Source organism: Helianthus annuus, chromosome 10, assembly GCF_002127325.2.
Source record: "Helianthus annuus cultivar XRQ/B chromosome 10, HanXRQr2.0-SUNRISE, whole genome shotgun sequence".
NCBI classification, from domain to species: domain Eukaryota; kingdom Viridiplantae; phylum Streptophyta; class Magnoliopsida; order Asterales; family Asteraceae; genus Helianthus; species Helianthus annuus.
Window position 1 is genome coordinate 44,065,207 of NC_035442.2, and position 24,630 is coordinate 44,089,836.

At 36.7% G+C, this 24,630-nt stretch overlaps 1 protein-coding gene across 2 annotated transcripts; it reads right to left on the reverse strand.

Moving 5' to 3' along the window:
- Positions 1–1,820: 1,820 nt before the first annotated feature.
- On the reverse strand, positions 1,821–13,154 carry LOC110885040 (wall-associated receptor kinase 5). Of its 2 annotated transcripts, XM_022132738.2 has the most exons (3): positions 12,117–13,154; positions 3,521–3,691; positions 1,821–3,341 (listed from the first exon to the last, which is right to left on the reverse strand). In XM_022132738.2, exons 1-3 carry the CDS (start codon positions 12,970–12,972, stop codon positions 2,176–2,178), a joined length of 2,193 nt encoding a protein of 730 aa, XP_021988430.1. In that variant the 5' UTR covers positions 12,973–13,154; the 3' UTR covers positions 1,821–2,175. The 2 variants fall into 2 exon arrangements, with proteins under 2 accessions (XP_021988430.1, XP_035834884.1); XM_035978991.1 differs by lacking the exon at positions 3,521–3,691 and having other exon boundaries at positions 1,823–3,341.
- Positions 13,155–24,630: the final 11,476 nt, after the last annotated feature.

Consider the following 24,630-nt stretch of genomic DNA (forward strand, 5'->3'; position numbering starts at 1 on the left):
ATGACCCCTATGGATCGTTGTGTTTCACATTTGGTCGAATAATGGAATGGAACCCCTTTCACACTTGTTAGGCCTTGTTGGGACTCACATGCACCCCACATTATTATTATGTGTGCACCCACAATAATAATATGATTTGCATGTTCGTCTCAGTTCCTCCTAACTCGTGTTAAATGGTTCCTCAGACTCGAGTAGCAAGACAAAGACATCACAAAACGTGGGTCATGAATGCCTAGGGAAACACCACACTATCAATCACTTGACACATGCAAGTAATACATGAATTCATATTGTTGTGCGAAACGTGCAATCACATGCAATATCATATGTAAGTGTTCACTAGTTATGCAGTGCAATGAGTAAACGAGAGATGAACCTTGCAGTCTGGAGCTGAGTGTCATGGTCGTATTCAGAACTTGTTCGGTTATAGTCTGGTTTTATAAAAACGTTTTAAAACCAAGTTCACTATAACCAGTGGCAATGAGAACCAACTTGTCACACCCCTAAAATACCACATGCAGAAACCTCCGCGAGGCGTGTGACGTACTAGGATCTAGCCACCAATCACATTGAAATCATACCAAGATTTCAAATAAAAACTTTCATTCATTAACATAAAGTGTTACAAAACATTAAATGTAATTCATCGTGTTCAGCGGAAGCATAAATCATTAGTTAAGTGTTTCATAAACCATATGTATGAAAACCACTAGACTTGTCACGCGATTCCATGTATCTCGACCCATGACCACTCCATCCTCCCAGACAGCAAGCTCCACATCAACACATATCTATAACCTGGGAGCATGCAAACAAGTGTATCAGACAACGCTAGTGAGTTCACAATTGTAGTGCTTCGGTTATCAAATTTTTAAAAGTCTTTCTGTTCATACATTTTTAGACTTTGGGGAGGGAAACATGCATACATTACAATAACTCTTTCTTTTCATAAAATAGTTTTCGTACATTGGTAATAGCTAAATGGCTCTTACATGTTGTAGTGCTTCGGTTATCACATTTTTAAAGTCCCCTTATCACAACAACATATATTATTTGCGAAGCCAACAAAAGTGTGTTAATAGACCTTCGGTTTGACAAAACCGACCAAATACTCAAGTCGGACGCACCAACCAACTGCAGGGTTCCCAGGTAGGGTGTCGAATGTTCGAAATCCGATAAGAAGTAACAATAAGTTTGACGTCCCCGTGATAAGTGGTCGGACATTTGGGTGTATACAAGTCACCAGGGTTGGTTGTAGACGATAAGTATTTGAATTTATCTACCTATATGCTTTAAACTTATTTATGATACTATACAACTATATGTTCATATCAAACCTATAATCTCACCAACTTTTTAGTTGATAGATTTTATCATATTTTTCAGGTGATAATAACTAGAGGTTAATGACATGATGATTGCTCATGTAGAATTATGGACGGTTTGATTTATTAATAATAAGAGTACTTTTTATCCCAAGTGTATGATTCAATTCGTTATGTTCTCATGTTTCCGCCGTAGGTAGGGGTGTGACAATAACAATGGTTGGAGTGTTAATTTATCATGAGTAGGCAGGCGCCGGTGAACTATAGTGGTAGGTGATATCATATCCCGAGAGCGACATTGTTTCTATGGTGTGCATGATTTGGTGATGGAAGAATAAAAAATTTATATGTTGATTTTTTATATTCATTTATTCTACGAGTCAGTTATTATTATAACATTTCTATTATTAACATGAAGAATGGAAAGAAAACATTGATACTTTGACTATGTGCATGAGACGTTAATTTGTGCCCCTAGCACCAATGATATTATTTACATGAATAAACAATATTGGCTAAAAGATAGACTATGTGGAAAAACAGACACCGACCCAATATTACAACCAAATGCAACAACAAATATATATCTTAGGCCTGAATCCTCCTTTAGAAATATTCATATAGGACAACTTTAGAACTTTTATTTACAAGGAAGTGTAGTTTTTTTGCATTGCATAGCTTGAAAGCCAAGCAAGCTAAAAGTGGCCACATAACCTGAAAACATTAAGGACAACATTTATAACCTTATTAATAATAATTTGTGCAAGCTAGGTGTGGTGATGCTCACACAATTGCACTGTGAGAAGCACCCACGTGGTTTGTTATCTTTAAGCACCATGTGTGTCCTAGCTTAGTAAGATTCTGAATCATTATTACCATATGAAACTAATGGGACATCGTAAAGATCAGATTGTTCAACTTCTAGGACCAGGCTTTTAGTCTCTTGATGTTTATGTTGTTGGATCCATTGATGAGTTGTGAATTTCCTTAAGTTGTCTAGCTCCACTGCCACCTTTTTCATTGTAGGTCTATCTTGGCCTTTTGAGCTTAGGCATCTCTTTATTAAATCACCTACAGCCTGTATTTGCCCAAATGTCCCTTCACGTAATATTCGAGGTTCAACAATTTCAAATAAGCGATTTTCTTTAACTGCATTCACAAAATATGTTGCTAAATTTTTTTCAACATTGGCTCTATCAACACCAATGGGTTTTTTTCCTGTTATGAGTTCTGCAAGGACCACTCCAAAGCTATATACATCACTTTTCTCAGTTAGTTGGCTTGTGTTGAAGTACTCTGGATCCAAATACCCTAATGTGCCTTGAATAAGAGTAGTTACTTGTTCATGATCTATTGGGACTAGCCTTGATGCACCAAAATCTGAAATTTTTGCTATGTAGTTATCATCTAGTAATATGTTTGTAGATTTGACATCTCTATGTATGATTGGCATAATAGTTTCCGAATGAAGGTATGCAATTGCTCCGGCAGCTTCAACAGCTATTCTTAATCGATTCTCCCAAGATAACCAATTCATTCCACCCAATCTAGAATGGATGTGATGGAAAAGAGTGTTATTGGAGATGAATTCATAAACTAGTATAGGGACTTCCTCTTCCAAGCAACACCCTAAAAGCTTTACAACATTTCGATGGATTACTTGTGTTAGGATCAAAACTTCATTTATGAATTGTTCAGCTTGGCTCCCATCCACTATTTTAGACTTCTTTATTGCAACTACATGTTTATCAGACAAAACACCCTTGTACACAACACCATAGCCCCCTCGACCAATAATGTTCTCTTGAGAATAGTTATCAGTGGCTTTACGAAGTTGGTGAGTGCTAAACAAAGTCATTGCCTCATGTGACCCTTGTGAATTGATCTTTTGTTTCAGCAACACACCACCATTTTGCTCAAAGAACTTTTCTCGGAGGTTCATTAGCTTCCTCCTCCTTATACCAAAGAAAATCCCCACTATGACGGATAGTATTGCTAAGAGGCCAAGCATCGCTCCTACATGTGATTGTAAAATTAATAAAAACACTTCATCTAACAAGTAACATGGTTTTTGGAAACTACAATCTTAAAGATTAGTGAACATACACACATTTATACTTTCAGGAAAGAGATACCTAAAATGTATATGGTTGAAGAAAACTCTACACACATTTATATTTTCATGAAAGAGATACCTATAATGTATATGGTTGAAGAAAATTGTGAATCTTTAGCATGCTGACACCCATTTACTGCTTTTGCATCACCGAAAGATCCTAGTGGACAACTACAAGTGTAACCTCCTAGAGTGTTCATGCAATCACCATAGCAAGGGTTGGTTTCCAGATCTTCACACTCGTTGATGTCTATAAAGAGAAGAAAATTAAAATAGCCTTTTCAAGGAAAGCATAAAACATCATAATTCATATTTTCTTGACAAATAACAAACTATATGATTGAAACTTTTACTAATTTGAAGTGATAACATGTACTTTTTAATAACAACTACTTTCCCTCTTCTCTCATCGAGGCAGTGGACCCACATAACTTCAAAAGACACATAAGTTTCAATTTTAAGAATTAAAGAGAACAATGCTAAGTACAAAGGAAACGACTTTCGAACGATGGCGTGTGGCTAAATACAAAGGAAAACGATTGATTAATGAAGAAAAGAATTATAGACGTCCACAAATGAAGGAAACGACTTTCTACATAGGTAACTTACCGGGCGACTGCTCTAGTTATCTACTGTGGGATGTCTTCAGAGATTTTGGAATGATGACTGATGCCTATGTACCAAGGAAAAAAGACAAAAGAGGGAATACATTTGGTTTTTTAAGATTTGAAGAAGTCACAGATGCTCAGTACATGGCGACAAATCTTAGTACAGCAAGAATTGACCACAAGAAACTCTTTGTAAGACCGGCGAAGTTTGTAAAAGAAATAGAAAGGCAACATATCAAAAACCCTCCGTCCAAACTGGTGCATGTTAACAATCATACAAAAGGTGTCGAATGCATGCACACATGCAACGCCATTAAGCAACTGTTCCACGAAAACGCCGATAGGTCCTATGCGGAGGTTGTTACAGGAATAAAAAATGCTACTGTAACAGAAACTTCTGTAAACATTTTGGTGGTTGAAAGTGAAACGTCGAAAAGGTGGAGAAACAACTCATTGGTGGCAGAACTGAAAAACCCTTATGACCTCAAAAGTTTCAAGCAATTATTAGATGAAGATGGCCTAAATGGTTTCATATCCAGATATATTTGAGGTCTGAGACTACTACTAACTTTTGCAAACCAAACTGAGGCTTTGGAGTTCCTGGAACGTAAGAAAGAAACTTGGGAAAAGTGGTTCAAAGAGCTTTATGTCTGGGATGGACGCCATATACCGTTTCAACGTGTGGCGAAATTATTCATCAGAGGTGTTCCATTACAATTCTAGGGTCCATCAATTTTTGATCAAATAGGTGGGTTATTTGGCACGGTTGTAAAGCCTTCTTCGGCGAATGATGAAGACTTGGATCTCTCGGTTAATACGGTTGGAATTATCACTAACAACGTGGCTCGGGTTAATAGCAAGTTGACAATTGCATGGCACGGGCATCCACATGAAATTTTGATCACAGAAGATATTTGTGTTGGCTTCCCGTTTGCTCCGGCATTATCCGGTGACCAGGAAGATATGGGTCAAAAAAATATCGTATACGGTCAATCGGGTTCTACCACAAGCTCCATGGAAGCTGAAAAATCGGCCTCGGAAAATGGGGATCTCGGTAAGCATGAGGATAACCAAAAGGCAGTAGACAAAACAAACTCATCAGAAGGAAATATGGCGGCTATAATTAATTCTCCGAACAAATCCCAACTCAGTAATAATTGCTCCAAGGAGTGGGCCTCCTCAACCCCAAAGTCAAAAAAATCTAACTTGGGTCCATATGACACCCCCCCCTCCCCACCACGTGACAAACCCACTGACTTGTGGGCCAAAGATTCTGCCTTTGGACTTAATAAACTTTTTGATGAAGCCATTTTGGAGACACCACCAAACGAGTCCAACATGATAAAATCCCCTGCTCGGCCCAATCTGCAAGACAATCTGGATCAAGAAGACTCCCCTGACCCCTTCAATCTTAGAGAACTGTTACAGCAGGTTAAAGACAAGACACACACCATCGATCTTAATAACCCTCCCAACCAAACTGCGACGGTCTCTCATCACTCATCTCCTTCAGCGAACCGTCTGGGTAATCAGAAAAAAGCGAAATTTAGGTTTCCATCTATGAAGATGAAGGATACTCTGTGGGCAAATAGGTATGGAGAAGGTTTGAGACATAGGAACAAATCTATGGACTCCAAATCAGAAGAAGGACATTCACCCTCTATTGTCTCGGAGTTGCGGAGAGATGCCAGTGGGATTGAACAAGAAGTTGTTCGTACAAAAGAAATTGGCGAGTGTCTGGGTTTCATGTTAAACGGTACCGAAGATGAGATCAGGAAGCAAGTTACAGCTGAACAGGAGTCAACCATTCCCCAATGAATTACCTTACAGCAAACATCAGAGGGGCTGGAAATTCCTTGAAAGCAGAACATATTAAGGAATTGAAACGGCAAAATAATATCAACTTCATCGCTATTCAGGAGACACAGTTCAAGATTCTTCCAAACTACTGGTAAACTCTTTTTGGGGCAATTCAATTTTTGAGTCCGACTATGTAGATGCATCAGGGAGATCTGGGGGGTTGTTGAATATTTGGGATCCATCGATTTTTGTCCGAAAATCATCGGTTTCGAATAGATTTTACCTGGCCACACTGGGGGAATTAACAAACGGGGGTGGGGAAATCAATGTTGTAAATATCTATGCTCCACATGATAACAATCTCAAAAAAGATTTGTGGCTGGAAATACTCAATCTAATGAATACCTATAATGGGTCTTGGATTCTGTTGGGTGATTTTAACTGTGTACGGGAACCATGTGAAAGAAAAAAACTCGAAATTCAACCCTCAAGCCGCTGAATCCTTCAACCAGTTCATCCGATCAGCTGCTTTATCTGAATATACTATGTTGGGTTGTTCGTTCACTCATAGATCTGATGACGGTAATCGGTTCAGCAAAATAGACAGGGTACTGATTTGTCAATCGTTTCTGTCTAAATGGTCGTCTGCAAGACTCACGGGCCTGCCGAGGTATAGGTCAGACCATCGTCCGCTACTGTTAAAATGCACCGAAGTGTCCTATGGTAACCCTCCTTTTCGATTCTTCAATTCCTGGTTAAATGAAGAAAGTTTACAGAACATTGTTACAAAATCGTATGTGGGAATTCAGCAAATATATCCACCGGATAAGTCACTGTGTCAGCGTTTGAAGGCTGTCAAAATGGCGATTAAACCTTGGAGTAGAAATCTAAAAACTAGAGACAGCAAAATCAGTCGGGATCTTGGAAAAAAGATTGAAGCGTTAGATCTTAAAGCTGAGTCCACATTTTTAACGGAGGAGGAAATTTTAAACAGGGAGATATGGTCGAAAACACTGGCTGAGATAGAAGATAACAACCTTGAAGATCTGAAACAAAGGGCAAAAGTCAAGTGGTTAATTGATGGGGATGAAAACTCCTCCTTTTTCCACGGAATTATCAAAAGCCACCAAAAGCAAAATAGAATTAACGGACTCAGCTTCAACAACATTTGGATTTCAGAACCGGATTCTCTTAAGCAGGAAATTAAGTTGTATTTTGAGCATCTCTTCAAAGAGAAACTTCATAACAGACCGAGATTCTTAAATGACGGTTTTAAGGTACTCTCAATGGAACAATCAGCCATGCTAGTAAAACGATTCTCCAAAGAAGAGATAAAAGAGGCTATTTGGGATTGTGGTGGGGACAAGGCTCCGGGTCCGGACGGTTTTACTTTCAGTTTCATTAAGCGGTTCTGGGATATTCTAGAAGCGGATTTTGTCAAACTTCTAGAATACTTCTATGTGCACGGTAAACTTAATCAGGGCTGCAATTCAAGTTTTATCACTTTGGTACCCAAATCTAATAATCCCCAACGTATTAGCGAATTTCGACCAATTAACCTTATTGATTGTATCTCGGAAACTATCTCAAAGGTGCTGGCCAAAAGACTTAAGCGGGTGATAGGTCATTTGGTTAGCGACACGCAAACGGCATATATTGAAGGTCGTAGTATATTGGAGGGGCCTTTAATAATCAACGAGCTCATCTCTTGGAGTAAGAAATCAAAAAACAAAATGATGTTGTTTAAAGTCGACTTTGAAAAGGCTTTCGACTCAATTAGTTTCCTAGATTCAACGATGTCACAGATGGGGTTCCCTGCTTTATGGCGGAAATGGATTATGGGTATTTTGTCATCCGCGAGATCCTCGGTACTAGTAAATGGTTCACCTACAAAAGAGTTCAAGATTGAGCGTGGTGTTCGCCAAGGAGACCCCCTATCTCCTTTACTATTCATCCTTGCCATGGAAGCGTTACATGTGGCCACGATCACTGCAAATGTTATCGGTATCTTCAAAGGTTGCAAAACGCCAAACAATGGGCCTACGATCTCTCACCTTCTTTATGCGGATGATGTTTTGTTTGTTGGTGAATGGTCGGATTCTAACCTTCACAACCTTTCAAGATTACTGAGATGCTTTAATCTATCCTCGGGCCTTAAAGTTAACTTTAATAAGAGCCAACTATTTGGGGTAGGGGTGCCTTTGAGTATGGTTGAACAAAAAGCTTCTATTCTACACTGCAAAACGGGAGTGTTTCCCTTCTTTTACTTAGGACTCCCGATTGGTTCGAACATGGGATTGGTCAAAAATTGGAAACCGATAATTGATAAATTCGAGGAAAAACTCACTTTATGGAAAGCTCGCACACTCTCATTCGGAGGAAGGGTAACACTCATCGAAACGGTCCTTGGTAATCTTCCTACATACTATCTTTCACTCTTTTGTGCACCGATTCATGTGTTGAAACATCTCAAAAGGATACGTCGGGAGTTCTTGTGGGGGGGATGTATGGAAAAAAATAAAGTTAGTTGGGTCCCATGGTACAAGGTTATAGTACCAAAAAACAATGGGGGATTGGGTATTGGCAGCTTGGCCTCAACAAACAAAGCTTTAATGATTAAGTGGGCAGTGCGTTACAAGAATGAGCCATCCTCGCTATGGGCAAGTACTATTACAGCCATTCACGGGGGTAGTAGGTGTCGATCATACATTCCGCTGAAAAGTTCCATCGGAGGTGTGTGGAAGTCCGTTGTTAATATGGGACGTATCTCTCAAAATCACTCAGTCAACGTACAAGAAAGGCTGACTCCGGTTATTGGCAAAGGAGACAAGACTCTCTTCTGGTTGGATAATTGGGTGGGTGGAAGTCCACTTCGAGTTCGATATCCCAATCTCTATGCACTAGAAAGCAATAAAAGATGCACAGTTTCGGAACGCTGCAAACTCCATCAAGGGGTCACCGAATGGCTTTGGGGCAGTAACAACACACTTATAAATGAAGATCTGGCAGCTGAATGGGTGGAATGCACTACACTTCTCGACAATGTAACAATTCAACCAAAAGCGGATGTGTGGCTATGGAGATCGGGGTCTGAGGTTGCCGACTTTCTGGTCAGCACAGTCAGAGAAGAGCTAGATCATATCAACACTTTGAATGAAACTAAGGTTCTAAGATGGCTACATTGGATCCCAAAAAAAGTTAACTGCTTCCTTTGGAGGGCGGTACTTGACAGAATTGCGACAAGAGAAGCTCTTCACTCTTGGCACATTCCGTTACCTTCCACAAGTTGTGTCTTATGCAATAACTCGCGGGAATTTGACAGACTCCTGATATCATGCGATGCGACCCAACAGGTATGGACATTGATATTTCAATGGCTGAAAATACCCCTTCCGGGGTTTATTTTGAGTGTCGTACAATTGTTGGAACTCATCCATTCGGATACATGTCCAAAGATCAAAAAAAGGTCAACATATGTTGTAGTGGCGGCTACTTGCTGGTGTATATGGTTAATGAGAAACGACATAATCTTCAAACAAAAAACATTCTCCATGACAAAGCTGGTTGGTGACATCAAAGCAATTTCGTACTCTTGGATTAAGAACCGGGCCGGCCTCTCGGAGATTAATTGGGAAAAATGGAGAAGTTTTAATTTCTAAATTGCTTTCCTGTAATGTACTTTTTCCATCTTTTTTTCTGTTGTTTGTACTGTTTTTCTTGAGCACCTTGCTTGAGTTTTTTATAATATTTCCGCCTTATTTCAAAAAAAAAAGTAATATTACAAAATACAACTACTTTTTAACTCTTCATATTAGTATCAGGTTGTTTTAAAACGTGTTGTATTATTCTGTATTATTCTAATTATAACATTAAACAAATACTTTTGTAATTTTATCAATATACTAAGCTAGAACCCCGTGTATTACACGAGTTGAATAAATGTAATTTTATATATTAAATAATTAAAAGTTATATCTTTATGAACCCTGTATATTGTATGGGTTAAATGAATGTAATTTTATATATCAAATAATAAAAAGTTATATCTTTAAATACCATGTGTATTACACAAATTAAATAAATGTAATTTTGTATATTAAATAATAAAAACGTCGTATCTTTAAAAAGCTCGTGTATAGTCGGGTTGAAAAATCTACCAAATAATAAAAAAATTATATCCTAAATAAATGTAATTTTGTATATTAAATACTAAAAACGTCGTATCTTTAAAAAACCCATGTATAGTCGGGTTGAAAAATCTACCAAATAATTAAAAAAAACTTATATCCTTAAAAACCCCATGTTTTACACGAATTGAATAAATATAATTTTGTATACCAAATAATAAAAAAAAAGTTATATTTTTAATAAATTAGGATAACATTTAACATTAATTTATTATTTATGTATTTAATATAAGATAAGTAGATAAGAGATGTATTTGTTTTAAAAATATATTAAATTAATAATTTAGATTTGAGGATAATATTTTATTAAAGTATGATAAGATTTAATATTAATTTATTATTTATTTAGGTAATATAATATAAATATAGATTTGATAATACCTTCAATGAATGACACGTGTCCAAAAATTGGTTTCTTTCATTATTGTAGTTAGATTAGATGTGTTTACAATCAATTAATGGATAACAATGACCTGATCAGCTAAGAAAAGTTATATTGTTATTAGTTTCTTAAAAAGAAAAGAACAATAATAAACATCATATTTTATTTAAATTTTAATATATACTTATATGATATGAGATAAAAATGATGAGTAATTAATAAATAATCTTAATTAAAACAACTTCATAAAAATAGATTTTTCTAACCGCAAATACACATACTTCCTAAAATCTACTCTGAAAATCCATTTAATTACTATTTTATAAAACTTGCACTCGCACTAGTTTAGTAATGATTGTTAGACTATCTCCAACGCTACGGGTGTCCTTAAGCATCCTTAGCTGCCACATCATCTGCCACATCATATCCTTACAAATCCTTAAAAACCTTCATTTCATCTCCAACCCTACAAATATTCTTACTCTTCTAAATTTCCACCTCATCACCTACTCACTACACACAATCCTTAAATAAAAGTTTTTATTTTTAGTATGGGTCCACCTTATCACCAAAACCAATACAAACATGCATCCATAATTAAGAATTTCATTGTTAAAGGATTCAAATGGCATCATTGCTCCAATGGTAAGGACATGTAAGGACTTCTAAGAACAAGGGTGTTAAATATGCATTGGAGATAGTCTTAGTATAGTTCAAATGGCATTCTAGATGATGTGGCTTTGAAGTCTTGGAGCTGAAGCTTAACATTATTTTTAATATTTCTGTTTTATGTTTATTTAGTAAAAACGTGAGTCATTAATTGTTAGAGCATTCACATCCTAACCATCAAATTATGTGAGGAGGGGTTTTTATATTATAAAGGGTATAAAATGTGGTTGTGAGTAGAGGAGAGAGAAAATGTTACTGTTCATCTGTATATTTGGGGGGGACACTGTTCACCCGTTATAATTTTTTAATATATTTTGAAAGTAGTTGTGAGTGGAAGTGAGAGAAAAAGGTAATGATAATATTATTTAATTGAAAGGAGAGAGAAAAAGTATTTGTTTTTAGTGGAAATATATTGATATAGAAGTTGTTTTTTAGTGGAATGTATGTATAATTTGATGGATTGGATGTGAATGCTCTTATACTGGTCATGAGTCCGACTGTCCGAGTATTGAGAGAGTCATGCTCATATAGTGATAGTGGTCAGTTAGTTGAAGCGGTGTTTAGGTTTCTGTTTTTCTTTTCGTGTATTTAAAGTTTAAACAGCTTGATATATGTCAATGAAAAGATTCATTATATATCTTTAGCCTGATTAACCAATAATGATAAATACCTAATGCCATTAGGTCAAGAGCAGGGGCGTAGCTTTCTTTAGGCCCGGGGTGTTCCAGTCCCTACTGATTTTTCGTTCGTAGTGTTAGTTTACCGAAAATTTCCAAAATTCTTTTTTAATGTAAAATATTTGATTTTTAAGAGTCCAACCCCACAAATTAAGATTTTAATAGTCCGGCCCCATTAACCTTTTTTACAAAAATAAATAGATATGACACAAATTAGTTAGGTCCCTATAAGTTTGACCTAAATACTACTTGCCATAAATGTTGAGATTGACGTAAACTAGTAGTAATAGTTGCCATAAATGTTGAGATTGTCATTGAAAACGATTTTGATGTATATTGGAAACTAACTGACCTTGGCAGCCTGGATGAAGATAGGGGTTACCCTCGTAACCATTGTTGCATTTACAACGATACCCACCACCATCTACATCTGCCACCTCAACGCATGAACTGTTTCCTTTGCATTCTGAGCAATTCCCTGCAACTACCCAATCTACCACAACAGGGACAGTCGACAATATCCTCTCCCAAACACTCCATTCGTCGGTTAAATCACTCGCACCTTGAAACTTAAAGCTGCCTTCCTCACCTAGAAACGCATAGCCGCAGGTGTTGAAAGACCAAACATCCGAGTGGTTTCGGAAGGTGTAAAGTGTCACGTTGTAGTAGTCTAGGCCCTTGGGTATAGATGTCTCACAACACCCCATTCCTAAGCATTGCCCCCCGGGCCCATGTCGTGCTTGGCTACACAATCCAACACAGCCACCAGAAAAGCCTTCGCCCCTGATCATAGAAAAATCGTCGCACCCAATAACTATAAACTTGTTCTTGGGAGAGAAACTGAATGGACTAATCGTATAATTCATGTCGAGATCCCAACTTAGAGTCTTGTCTTCGTTGTAGCACTTATAAGCAACGTCTGTGGCTATGCGGAATTCTGAATCCGAAATGTTGTATATTTCTATGCCACTTGAAAGGAGGAACAATTTGGGCTCTGAATAAGAGGTGTTACAAATGACCGAAAACGAGTCGTCTAGAGAACAGCCTGTGTCTTTACCGATACCGAAAGGGTATGGAACTGACAGATTCCCGCACATGGTTAGACACCCTGGCTTTCCGATGTTGTTTGTAGCGCTTAAGGTAGAACCTTTAAGAGTTCCCATATAATAAGGAAATAAAAACAGATGTAGCATAAAGTAAAGAAGCATATCTATTTCTCTCTTAAATTTTTAACAAGTATCGTAGAGATATATAGAGTGGCGTCAAGCAAGTGGTACAAATACAATCATGGTTTTGTTATTACTGAAACCAGGGTATTTTGCATCGACTTAGACAACTTGTTAGCAGGGCGGATGTATTTGTTGACTAATTATGCTATCCATGGACCCTATACATTTAAGACGTTAATTAACAAGTAGACAGATTTTAAATGTTTTTGATATGGGCCTTAAAAATTGGACTTGAGCATTTTATTTGAGACGCACTAAACTAGCCCATGTAATATATGCTGCCCAATTTCATTTCCTTATCGATAATCATATCTAATGAAATTTGACTTTTCAACTTTTTGTATTTCATTATTTCTTTTATCAGTTTTGAATGAAAGTGTTTACTCACTCCTAATTTACAATAAATTTTATCTTAAACTACTTTTTGTTTGGGATTGAACCCAAGACACCCTATTAAAACACAAGAGTCTCTATTAAGGGGAGGCAGGGTGGGAGAAAATCTCCCCGTGATAAACAAGGTTCACGAGTGATACATGCAAACAACCCACCGCCACTGCTAAAGTTCCACGCGTGGATTTCAATTTGCATGATATATTTCACACGTGATGAAAGGTTTGATATGAGGGGGTGTGAGGGTTTATTTTTGAGTGTTGTGAGAGATGACCATTGCCACTAAAAAAGGTTGTGAGTGATGGAAAAATGGTTAATGACATGGCGGAACTTAATTGGGTTTTGTGAGTGATGAGTGATGACCACCCCACCCTTAAGTGGGTTAGCCCCATGTTGGCCACTTGTGCTTCCTACTTGTGTTATGCACTTATGCTGGAGGTTTTTTTTTCTTTTTTGCATAAGTAATGCTATTTCTCGAACCATTTTCACGACTAATGCCCGTCTAATTCAAAATATTTTCAAAAGTAATGTCGTTTCCATTACTAGTGAGGACTTGGGAGATTGTGTAGTGCTTGTAAGGCTGGAGGGTGTGGCTAGAGGCTTTATCAGCGTCACCTAAGCGTCACATCACCGCCACGTCACACAAGGGCTTTAAAGCCCCCTCCTTTAACTCGAAGGGTGTGTCTAGGGGCTTTATAGCGCCCCACTTTAAAGCCAATCTAATTCGATGGAGCCCCCCTTTCTTCCGTTACCATCTTGGCGAGCTACCTATAGCCCCCCCCCCCCTAAAGATGACGGTATGGGTGATGGAGCCCCACCGACACCATTGAAGGTGAGATGGCAGGAGTGGCGCCTCCACACCCTCCAGCCTAAGGGCTAAAATCAGAGAGTATAAAGGGTCAATGATAAGGTGTAGTACAAGGTGACAAGTTGCCATTGCTAGTGGCGATTTTAAGAAAAAAAGGTACATTCGCCTTTAGTAAGAGCATTCACAATGGATCCCTTATATTTATATGAGTGAGTTTGTTATATTGTAAGGAACTAGGATTAAGACTCGCCCGCGTTGCGGCGCGGGTACATCGTAAACATTGAATGGATTGGTCTTAACCTTATATGATGCATTAACCATATGAAAACACACATTTCGACGTATCCATTTGAACTCAATATAACCTGTATAAGCATTGTGGTTTGATCAAATGTAAAGTAAAGTAAAGTAAATCAAATTCATATCGAACAATCATAACGTATTATATGTGACCCAACTTATACATAGAAAGCGTAACGGGTATGAAGGAAAATTAGCACATGTAATCGAAAGGGATTAATTAGGGCTTTCGAAAAAAGGGGAGAGAAAGAAACCATAATTTTGACTCCACTCGGTTCAAAACAAACTTTACGAAACATACATAAAACAAACACGAAAAATATCATATTTGACCTGAATCATTTCCCAAAAAAGTTTACGTCGAAACGTAGAACAACTTGAATTTATACCAAAACGTACATAAAAATGTGCACGTAAAAATGGTTTCTTTAAACGAAAATGTATTATATTTGACCTGACTCGTCTATAAAAAAGTTTGCGTTGGAATGTAGAACAAATTATATTTATACCTACCCGTACATAAAATATGAACGTAAAAGATAGTTTTTAAGTAAAGGAAGTATAAGGGTGAACCATAACAAAATATCAGTAAAAAATTTAATAGGTTAAAAATGTTCGTAAAACAGTGCCGAGTAGCACCAATGCCACAACGGCATCGACTCTCAACATCGTAAAAATAAAATAGATAAAATGGGAAAAATTACACTGAACGAAAAGCAGATTTAAAATCTTTGAACCACACACACCCGTTACAGTGTGTTAATGCGAAGAAATTAACCAGAAACGTAAAACGTAGAAAATAATATCTTAGTCGATCTAGGACCCGCCCGTTGCGGCGAACTTGTCAAAAGGGAAAAAAATGGACACGTTGCGACGAGTCTGTCAAATATGAAAAATGAGAGCAAAAAACGTTGAACCTCACATGCACGCTACGTCGTGTTAACTCGTAAAATTTCAAACGAAACGTAAAACTTGCGAAAGATAAAAAGTATGGGTGACCAAAGTTGCAAATCTTAAAGTGTTGCTTTAAATCATAAAAGGTAGAAAACTTTGGGTTAAAAGTAAAAAAAAAACAAAAGGGATTAAAATACAAAACATGGAAATGTTTGGGTTAAAACTAAAAAATCAAAGTTTTTTTTGGAAAACTCCCCAAGCTAAGGGTATAACACATAATGCAACAAAAAGTTGCTAATTTATAATATGGAAATAATGGTTATGAGTGGAGGAGAGAAAATATTTGACAATATTATTGTTCATCTGTAAATAGATGAGAAACACTGTTTACCCCTTATAATTTTTTTTTATATTTTTAAAGGTGGTTGTGAGTGGAGGAGAGAGAACAAGTAATAATAAATTTATAAAAAAATATTATTTAATTGAATATGAGAGAGAAAAAGTAGTGAATTTTAGTGTAAGGATAAATTACACTTTTCGTCTTTTATGTTTGTATTGGATTTCAATGGATAACCTTTAACTTCAATAATTACAGTCACAGTCCTTTTTTTAGAAAAATCGTTACACCCTACGTCCTTTGCCCATAACCTGGTTAAAATCTTTAGTTTAGTTTAATATGGCATGTGTAAAAGTGTAAAACATACGAGGGCCCTTTGGTAATTTTAACCATATAAAACTCACTCTCTTCCCTTTTCATTCTTCTGTAACAATTTTTCTCAGTCTCTCTCTACTTTTCTTCACGGTGCTTCAAAATCAAGAATCTCATCATCACTATCAACCATAATAACACCACCACTGTACAACCTACCACCAGTAAGTCCGTAGTCGAAGAGATCGTCGCCTCCCCTGCCTCCGTTGTCTTCAAAAAACTCGCTTTTAACCTTCTCCAAGCCACTCGTCTCACCACACATCTCTGGAAACAACCCGCTTTCACACTCCGACGAAAACACAAGTCTCGAACCTAGGGGAGTCTCTTTGTTAATCTGTATGTTACAGAGATGGTTGATTGTGGTGTTTTATTAGTGGGGATTGTGATGAAGAGAGATTGAGTTGGAGCTGAAATTTGGGAACTTGTTGAAGTGATGTTAGACCTTAATCCGAGTGTTCATCAGAGCGATTTAAATCATTTAACGTCGAATTATACGAAGGATAATAGCAGTAAGCAGGTTTTGGAGGTGTGTAGCAGAGGCAGAGATAAGGAGCAATCATATTCGTGTCCAGATCTCGCTTATAGGTTTGATATATTGAAACCAAGTAACCGAACTGATGATTTAGGATCTGGGTTTGAGGTTTGGTGATCTGGCTAGTGATTTGGGTTTGAGATCATGATCTGGGTTTGAGGTTTGGTGATTGGGTTTGAGATTTGGTGATGATGATGTGGGTTTCAGATATTTTCAATTTGATTTGTTTTATTTATAAAATTACTAGGTTAGTTCCCCGTGTGTTACACGGGTTGAACAATTTAAACTATATAATAAATCCTATGTATTCTAATACATGAATTAAATATATGTAAAATTACTTTTATAATTTATAACCCGATTAGATGGTTATAAATTAATATTGATCATAATTTTATCACAATTAAATCTAGTCATATATTTTTTAATGTTTTTCAGTGATGGATTATCGTATAGCACAAATATTTATTATGATTATCACAATTAACCAAAATTATTTATAATTATCGTACTAAATAAGTCCTAAATCTTTTATAGTTGATTAATACCATGGATATTGATTATGACCAATATTGTTGGTTAGATGTGATATTGATTAACATTATGTGTTTGGTGTTATTTAATTTGAAAACTTAGATAACAGTGTATTTAAATAATTAAATAACTCATATCTTTACTATATAATAAAGTAAACTCTTAGAGGACATGTGTCGCATTTTTATGCATTCTCAGAATCTTCTAAGACCATGCGTAATGGTTAATATCCCTTAAGGAGCATTTTTCGTCACATCAACATTATAGTGCCTCTTCAAAAATTGTGTAATGGTTAATGTCTATTTCATTCATTATTTTCCATTTTTTTCTTCTCTTCAATGGCATTTTTAGGAAACCTTATAAATGCATTTCTTTAATTGAATAACGATAAGGGTTTGAGCGGGAAAAATTTGTGAGGTAAAAATATGGTAGTGACATATCTCAAAGTTTGTAATAACTTAAAATTTTGATTCGCAGAAAAAAGAAAACAAAAAATGTTATATATTAGTAAGATTAGATCTTTTATTTAATAATTATAACAAAGTAACATGTAAAGAAAACTATGATAAAAATACAAAAGTTATTATTATTAATATATCATTTAAATACCACAAAATAATATATTAATACATTAATGATAATAAAACAATGATATTACGTACATGCTATTAATGATAATGATAATACAATATTTAATTATTTATTTAGGAAATACAATAGGATATTTTATAAGTTATATCATATATTGATGGGATTTTAATTTTTGTAATTTATAAAAATTAGAGATAACTAATATTAATTATCAGTAATATCGAATAGTTAAAGAATATTGATATAGTTGAAGAGATTACACTAAATAATATTTCATAGGAGATTATCTATAATTAATTGGAAGATATTAAACTAAATGATAATTATCCATAGACTACATGGCCTAATATCATGACAAGTGTCTCAAACATGGTTTCTTTTATTATATAGTATAGATTTTAGATAAATGACTAAAATTACAAAAGTACCCTTATGTGCCTTGCACATGCCATATTTAACTGAAAATTTTAACCCGGTTATGGGCAAAGGACGTATGGAGTAATGGTTTTTCTGAAAAAGGACTACGACTGTAATTATTAAAGTTAAAGGCTATTCATTGCAATCCGATACAAACATAAAGGACGAAAAGTGTAATTTACCCTTAGTGTAAGTATATAGATATACACAAAGAATCGATTGTGAATGGTCTAATGACCATTTCTGCCATTTTTTTTTTCCAAATTGCCTTTGATAATGGCGATTTCCTACATCATCTCCTCAACTAATGGCAATTTGCTACATCACATCAACAATTCATGGTCAGCCGGCTTCTTATATATAGAATTTCAACTATAAATAACAAAGACTTTTTGCAATTATTTAGCATACGAAAGTTTCTACATTCTTTCGATGAAAAACCAAATTCAATTATTTTTCACTCAAGTATTACCTCACATGACACGTTTAAACTTTAAAATTGCCGAAAAGAATAGACAAGAAAACATAGAGTAAACCAAGCAACGTTGTTCGCTCCTGGGAAAATGTATCTCCTTGATAAAGAAGAAATAAGCTAAGGAACAGGAGCATTAGACATTTCATGTATTTTAGTTAATTTTTTAATGTTAGCTAAAAAAATCAATATGATGTATTTTAGTTACATAGTGTTCTACGAAAACAAAGTGTACTAGGTAGCATGGATGTTATTAGTAATACTCCTGATTTAGGTGAGTACCGTCCTATTAATTTGATTGAGGTTATTAGTAAAGTGGTTTCGAAGATGCTGGCAAATAGAATTAAGGTAGCTATGGGTAAAATTACTTCGGATACTCAGACAGCTTTTATCATTGGGAGGTATAATGAAATTCTTGGGTGGTCTAGACGGATGGGGAAGGAGATATTTTTATTCAAAATTGATTTTGAAAAGGCGTATGTTAATGTTAATTGAGAGTTTCTTATCTCAGTTATGCATCAAATGGGTTTCCCAGATTTATGGTGTAAGTGGATAAACGGGATTCTATCTTCTGCTAGATCATCCGTTTTGGTTAATGGTTCCCCGACGTTTGAGTTTGATTGTCAAAAAGGTATTCGGCAAGGTGATCCATTATCTCCTTTTCTTTTTATTATTGTTATGGAGGATTTTTCAGGTTTGTTTAACAAGGCATGTAAGGTTGGTGCCTTTGATGGAGTTAGGCTTCCAAAGAGAGATAAGGTGATTTCTCATCTTTTATATGCTGATGATGCTATGTTGATGGGAGATTGGTCGAACTTAAATTTTCGAAATATGCGAAGAATTCTTAGAGTTTTCTTTCTATGCTCCGGATTGAAAATTAATTTGCATAAGTCGGTCTTGTATGGGGTTGGATTGAAGAACGAAGAGGTTGCTAAGAAGGCCAATGGTATGGGATGCAAGTATGGAGTCGTGCCGTTTGTGTATTTAGGTATAAAGGTTGGCGCTAATAAGAATAGAATTGCGAATTGGGACCCTGTTGTGGATGTCTTCCGTGCTAGATTATCAAGATGGAAAGCGGAGTCTTTGTCTATGGGAGGAAGAGTCACGCTTATAAAATCTGTTCTTGAAAGTCTTCCAACGTATTATTTTTCCCTTTACAAAGTATTATTTTTCCCTTTACAAAGCACTGGTTAAAGTGGTCGAGAAATTGGAATCGCTTATAAAGAAATTTTTATGGGGTGGAAGCGAAAATGTGAAGAAAATTCATTGGGTTGCTTGGGATCGCATCGCGACTCCTAAGAAGGAAGGAGGGTTGGGTCTTACCAAGTTGGATATCTCTAATAAAGCTCTTATAATAAAATGGATGTGGCTTTATAAAACGAAACAAAAAGCTTTATGGAAGTCGATTATTGATGTTATACATGGGTCAAGTAGAGGATGGGGCTGGTTAACGGCGAATAAAAGGTTTGCAGGAACATGGAACAACATTGTGATTTTGGCTGTAAATTGAAGATACAAGGCTTGGGTATTGAGACTAAGATAAAAGGAAGGATTGGAAATGGGATGGAAGTGCGGTTTTGGTTAGATGCGTGGATTTCGGATGAACTTCTGAAGTGTAAATTCCCAAATCTATTTAGGATTGAGAAGCACAAATGTTGTAGTGTGGCAGCTAGGTGTTCCAGTACGGGGGAGAATAATACGGTGGGGTGGGACTGGTTATGGTACCGAGTACAGATATGGAATTGCAGGAACTTGAGTGTTGTTTGCAGCTGCTGATTGGGGTCTGCTTAGGTACAGCTGCAGACGGCTGGAATTGGAATGCGGAGGCGGGTAGTAATTTCTCTATTGCTGCGGTAAAACAATGGTTAAATGTTAATGAGACTAATGAGGAGCGTTATGTTTATAAGTGGTGTAAGTGGACGCCGAGCAAATGCAACATATTCTTGTAGAGAGCGGAACAGGATAGACTTCCGACTAAGAAAGCGCTAAGAAGGAGGAACATTCATTTGGTGGACGACATTTGTGTGTTTTGCAAGGACGGGGAAGTGTCGATTGATCATCTATTAATAGCATGTGGTTTCGCTTTCGGAGTTTTGCAATATATTTCGAAGTGGTGTGGTGTTCCTTTGGTATATGCTTTCTCGGTAAATGATTTGGTTGAGATGCATACCTATATAAATGGATCGGCGGTAATGAAGAAGGGTTTTTCAAGGAATTGTTATTATAACGGCTTGGAGTATTTGGAAGGCACGAAACGAAAGGAAATTCTCGAACAAAAAGAAGACGGTGGTTCAAGTGGAAGCGGAGATTAAAGCGATTAGTTTCTTATGGTAAAAGCATAGATTTAAAACGGGTTTGGTTGATTGGGAGAAATGGTGTAAATTTGACTTTATGTAATTTATGGTTTGGTTCCGCTTTATCTCCGCCTTGGAGATAGTTAGCCAGTTTTTGATTAATGAAAGTTGATTTTCAAAAAAAAAAAAAAAGATAGCATGGATGTTTATATGAAAACAAAGTGGTGACAGAACACATTTTCCACTAATTTAGTTGAAATTATTTACATGACTTAAATAAACAGATATTTTAACTTTAATCCACATAGATTCTGGATATGCACTGATACATAAAACTTTATTTAAAATTTTTCCATTCCACTATTCTCCATTGTCATGTTGTTTGTGCAGAAAACAATTTGATCTCATGAGAACTGTTGGATATTATGTCCGGTTCGATAAGTCAACGTTGCCGACCGGGTCTTGACCCGTAAGAGTTACACCTTGGGCAACGAACTAAAATCCACTTAACATGTTTAATTGGTAATTACGAACGATACGCGTGTATTAACTGAGAGATGGGTACATGGACCGAGTGAGACGAGAATGCTCACCCTACGCCACTTGTCGTGCATGCACCTTTGCTGCGCCACATGTTGTACATGCGTCCACCTACCGCCACTTGTCATGCACCTACCTTTTGGCCAATTGCAACACATGCATTATGCATGTGTGCCACTTGGCAAGCATGCATAAAGGGTCCATATCCTTTTAACTGATTCGGTCTTGCATTGTTGAAAGAAATGAACAAATTAGTTAGTTGTTGTAACAAGAAAAATGCTCTCAATTTTACATCAGCCGCAACCGGTTTACCGCCGCACTGCTGCTCGCCGGTGCAAGTCGCCGCAGCCCTACTGCCCGTCGCCGGCTGCCACCGGCCACTGCCGCCGCTGATTGCCGTGGCTGCCGCCGCTGTTTGCCGCGGTTGGCCGCCGCTTGGCGCCGCCTCCTTCGTCGCGTTTCGTTGGTTCGTTTACTAGCACTTATTCGTTGAACCTCGGTGTCTCGACCGGTTAGTCATTAACCGAGGTATATCTTTCTCATCGTCAGTTAAATATATTTTCACTGTGCTCGTATTTGCATGTAATCGGATCCTGTCGGGTTTCGTTTTGTTGATCATTAGTTTATATTTCCGCTGCGTTTTATTAATTAACTCGTTTAATTAATTAACTATTATTTATTGAACCGGGTTTTTGATAAATAAAATTATGACCGATCACTATGGAAACCCAACAGTGGTATCAGAGCCTTGGTTACAACATACGAGTCGGTACCGGTCTTTTAACCGGAATTAGAACACAAACTTTATTTATTTAAAGTTTATGATCTAAGTATTTTTTAAGGGAACTTTTATTTTGGTCAATATTTTATTTTGTCTTGCTTGACCAAAAACCTTGCCCGGTTTATTTTGTGATTGTTGTGTGATATGTAAATCCGGCCCGACCTTGTTTTGTAGTTTATATTTTATTCGGTTTTGTAATTATTATTTTTGGCCACCGAGATGGTTCAAAGTTGTAATAGATTAGTTTATGGTTTTGGCCTGTCTTGTGGTTCAAAGTTGTAATAGATAGGCTTTTTGTCTTTGTTGTATTTACTTGTTAAATATTATTGATACTAAGACCCGAAGCAAACCCAAAGCAAAACTGAATGCCAAGAGGAGTCTTGGAGTTAGTGGGAGTTGCTCAAGACAACAAGATGCACTCAAGTCCATCCTTGTGGTTGTTTGTGTGTTGTGACCCCGTGACCCGTTTGATCTTGCTATTAGGCTCTAGCAAGATCGAAAAATTTTGGCTATATGGATTTACATATTTGTCTTGCTATCGTGGTTGTTTTTATCTTATAAATTGTTATAACGTAACCAACCTAAATACCAACATGATTTTAAAAGGAGTTTTAAAATATTAAAAACAATCACATTAAAACAAGTTCTAAATTGTTTTTACAACTTGTTAAAGTTTTTGTTATAAAACAAAGGTTGTTTTTTGAAACAAACAATAACCAATTAAGTTTTGCAAATTAAACTAGTTTTTATTTTCCAAAACTATTAACTTAGTAGTTTTCTATTAACTTAAAATTGGTTATTCCAAGTCGCGACAAACTTAGTTTTATAGGTTATCTAAAACTAATTGTCCCGAGAGGTGAAAGGGTTTTTTGGTTATGTCGTAAATTTAATATCTAAATTAAAACTGACTAAAACGACCCTATTTGGTAAAAAAATTAAAATCAATAGTCTATGCCATCCTACTACTAGTAACACTTGGGGCATAATGCGAACCATCAGTGTTGGAGCCACAGCACGACACTTGGCGTCTAGTTTATCCTTCCAAGGTGCAAGGGCTTCGTCGACACATCCGACCCTTCCACATGTGACCGTTTTAGGACGACTATGTCACACCCCCAAAAATCCACTTGCGGAGTATCGCCGCTTGGAGGCGTGACTGACCAGGATCAAGCCACCAATCATATTGAACATAACGTGTAAATAATCATAAAACCCAAACACAATATAATTGGTGTCCAAACAAAACATAGTTTAAGTAATCAGCGGAAGCATAATGTTTAAAACCAAAATAAAAGTTCAAATGTATCAATTATTTGACATGGTATATGACTATCCATGTCCCACAACGACCACGCCTCCTCGTGCAAGCTCCATGAGTACCTAACGACCTGCAAGGCATGTAACAACGAGTCAACAACAAAGTTGAGCGAGTTCACATTTGGTTGTTTAGGTATTGAGTTCGTTTCAATAATCGTAAGTTCGTTTTGAAAACCACATTTTTATCAGTAACCCTGTTTCCCAAACCTTCTCAATAATTAGTGGGGGCTTCCCATGTGAATTACCAGACCGTACCATATCGACTACTAACGAAAGTAAGTTGTGCCCTAAGTCAATGTCTATCATCATTGACCCTTTGCCTTAGCCCATTAGTACACGCCCGTCCTATCGGCACGGTGTGAGGTTTGTTAAACCTAATAGCGCTATTAACTAATGACCCGCTCGCCATCGGCCTCGGCGATTAAGTCGATATAAAATGAGGGACTTATGATAGAATGTTGGTCCAGTATGTTTAATCTTGTTGTCCTACCCAAGGAGGACGGACGTACGTATCCTACCCAAGGAGAATACGCGAGGTTTAAATCTTGGCATCCTACCCATGGAGGATGGCCGTACATATCCTACCCAAGGAGAATATGTAGTTCCTGTTTTAGTTCTTTAACCCATTCCCAGCCCTTGGGAATCCCATGCCTTGGAGAAAGTGTGAACTCACCTCGGTTTGCTCGGTTTGACTAGTTACGTGTTTCAAGTTGCTCAAAACAATCCTAACATAGTTTATCAGTAACAATCAGTGTCGCATTCAATTTAAATCATGTACTTTGTCACATAATACACTGTACACATTCGGAATGCAAGTTATTTCAAATCACAAGTATTATCTACTAATTAACACTTGACAATTTATTGCCTCAATCCTATTAAAGGGCGGCCCACATGACTTCCGGCCCGATTAAATGTACAGCCTACTTGACGTGCAATCCAATACGCGGATCGTATCATGCGGCCCATTTAACCAGTTAATCACAGTAAACCCTCTAGCTTGCAACCACATAACAAGTTCTAATTACCAACATATATATACAAACAATCCCTCTACA

What these genes read in the sequence shown, in the direction of transcription:
- LOC110885040 (XM_022132738.2), bottom strand. Translation starts at nt 12,972, where the DNA reads ATGCTTCTTTACTTTATGCTACATCTGTTTTTATTTCCTTATTATATG. An exon ending in TCTTCATCCAGGCTGCCAAG is followed by an intron (nt 3,692 to 12,116) that starts GTCAGTTAGTTT and finishes TTCTCTTTATAG; the next exon opens with ACATCAACGAGTGTGAAGAT. An exon ending in TTCAACCATATACATTATAG is followed by an intron (nt 3,342 to 3,520) that starts GTATCTCTTTCA and finishes AATCACATGTAG; the next exon opens with GAGCGATGCTTGGCCTCTTA.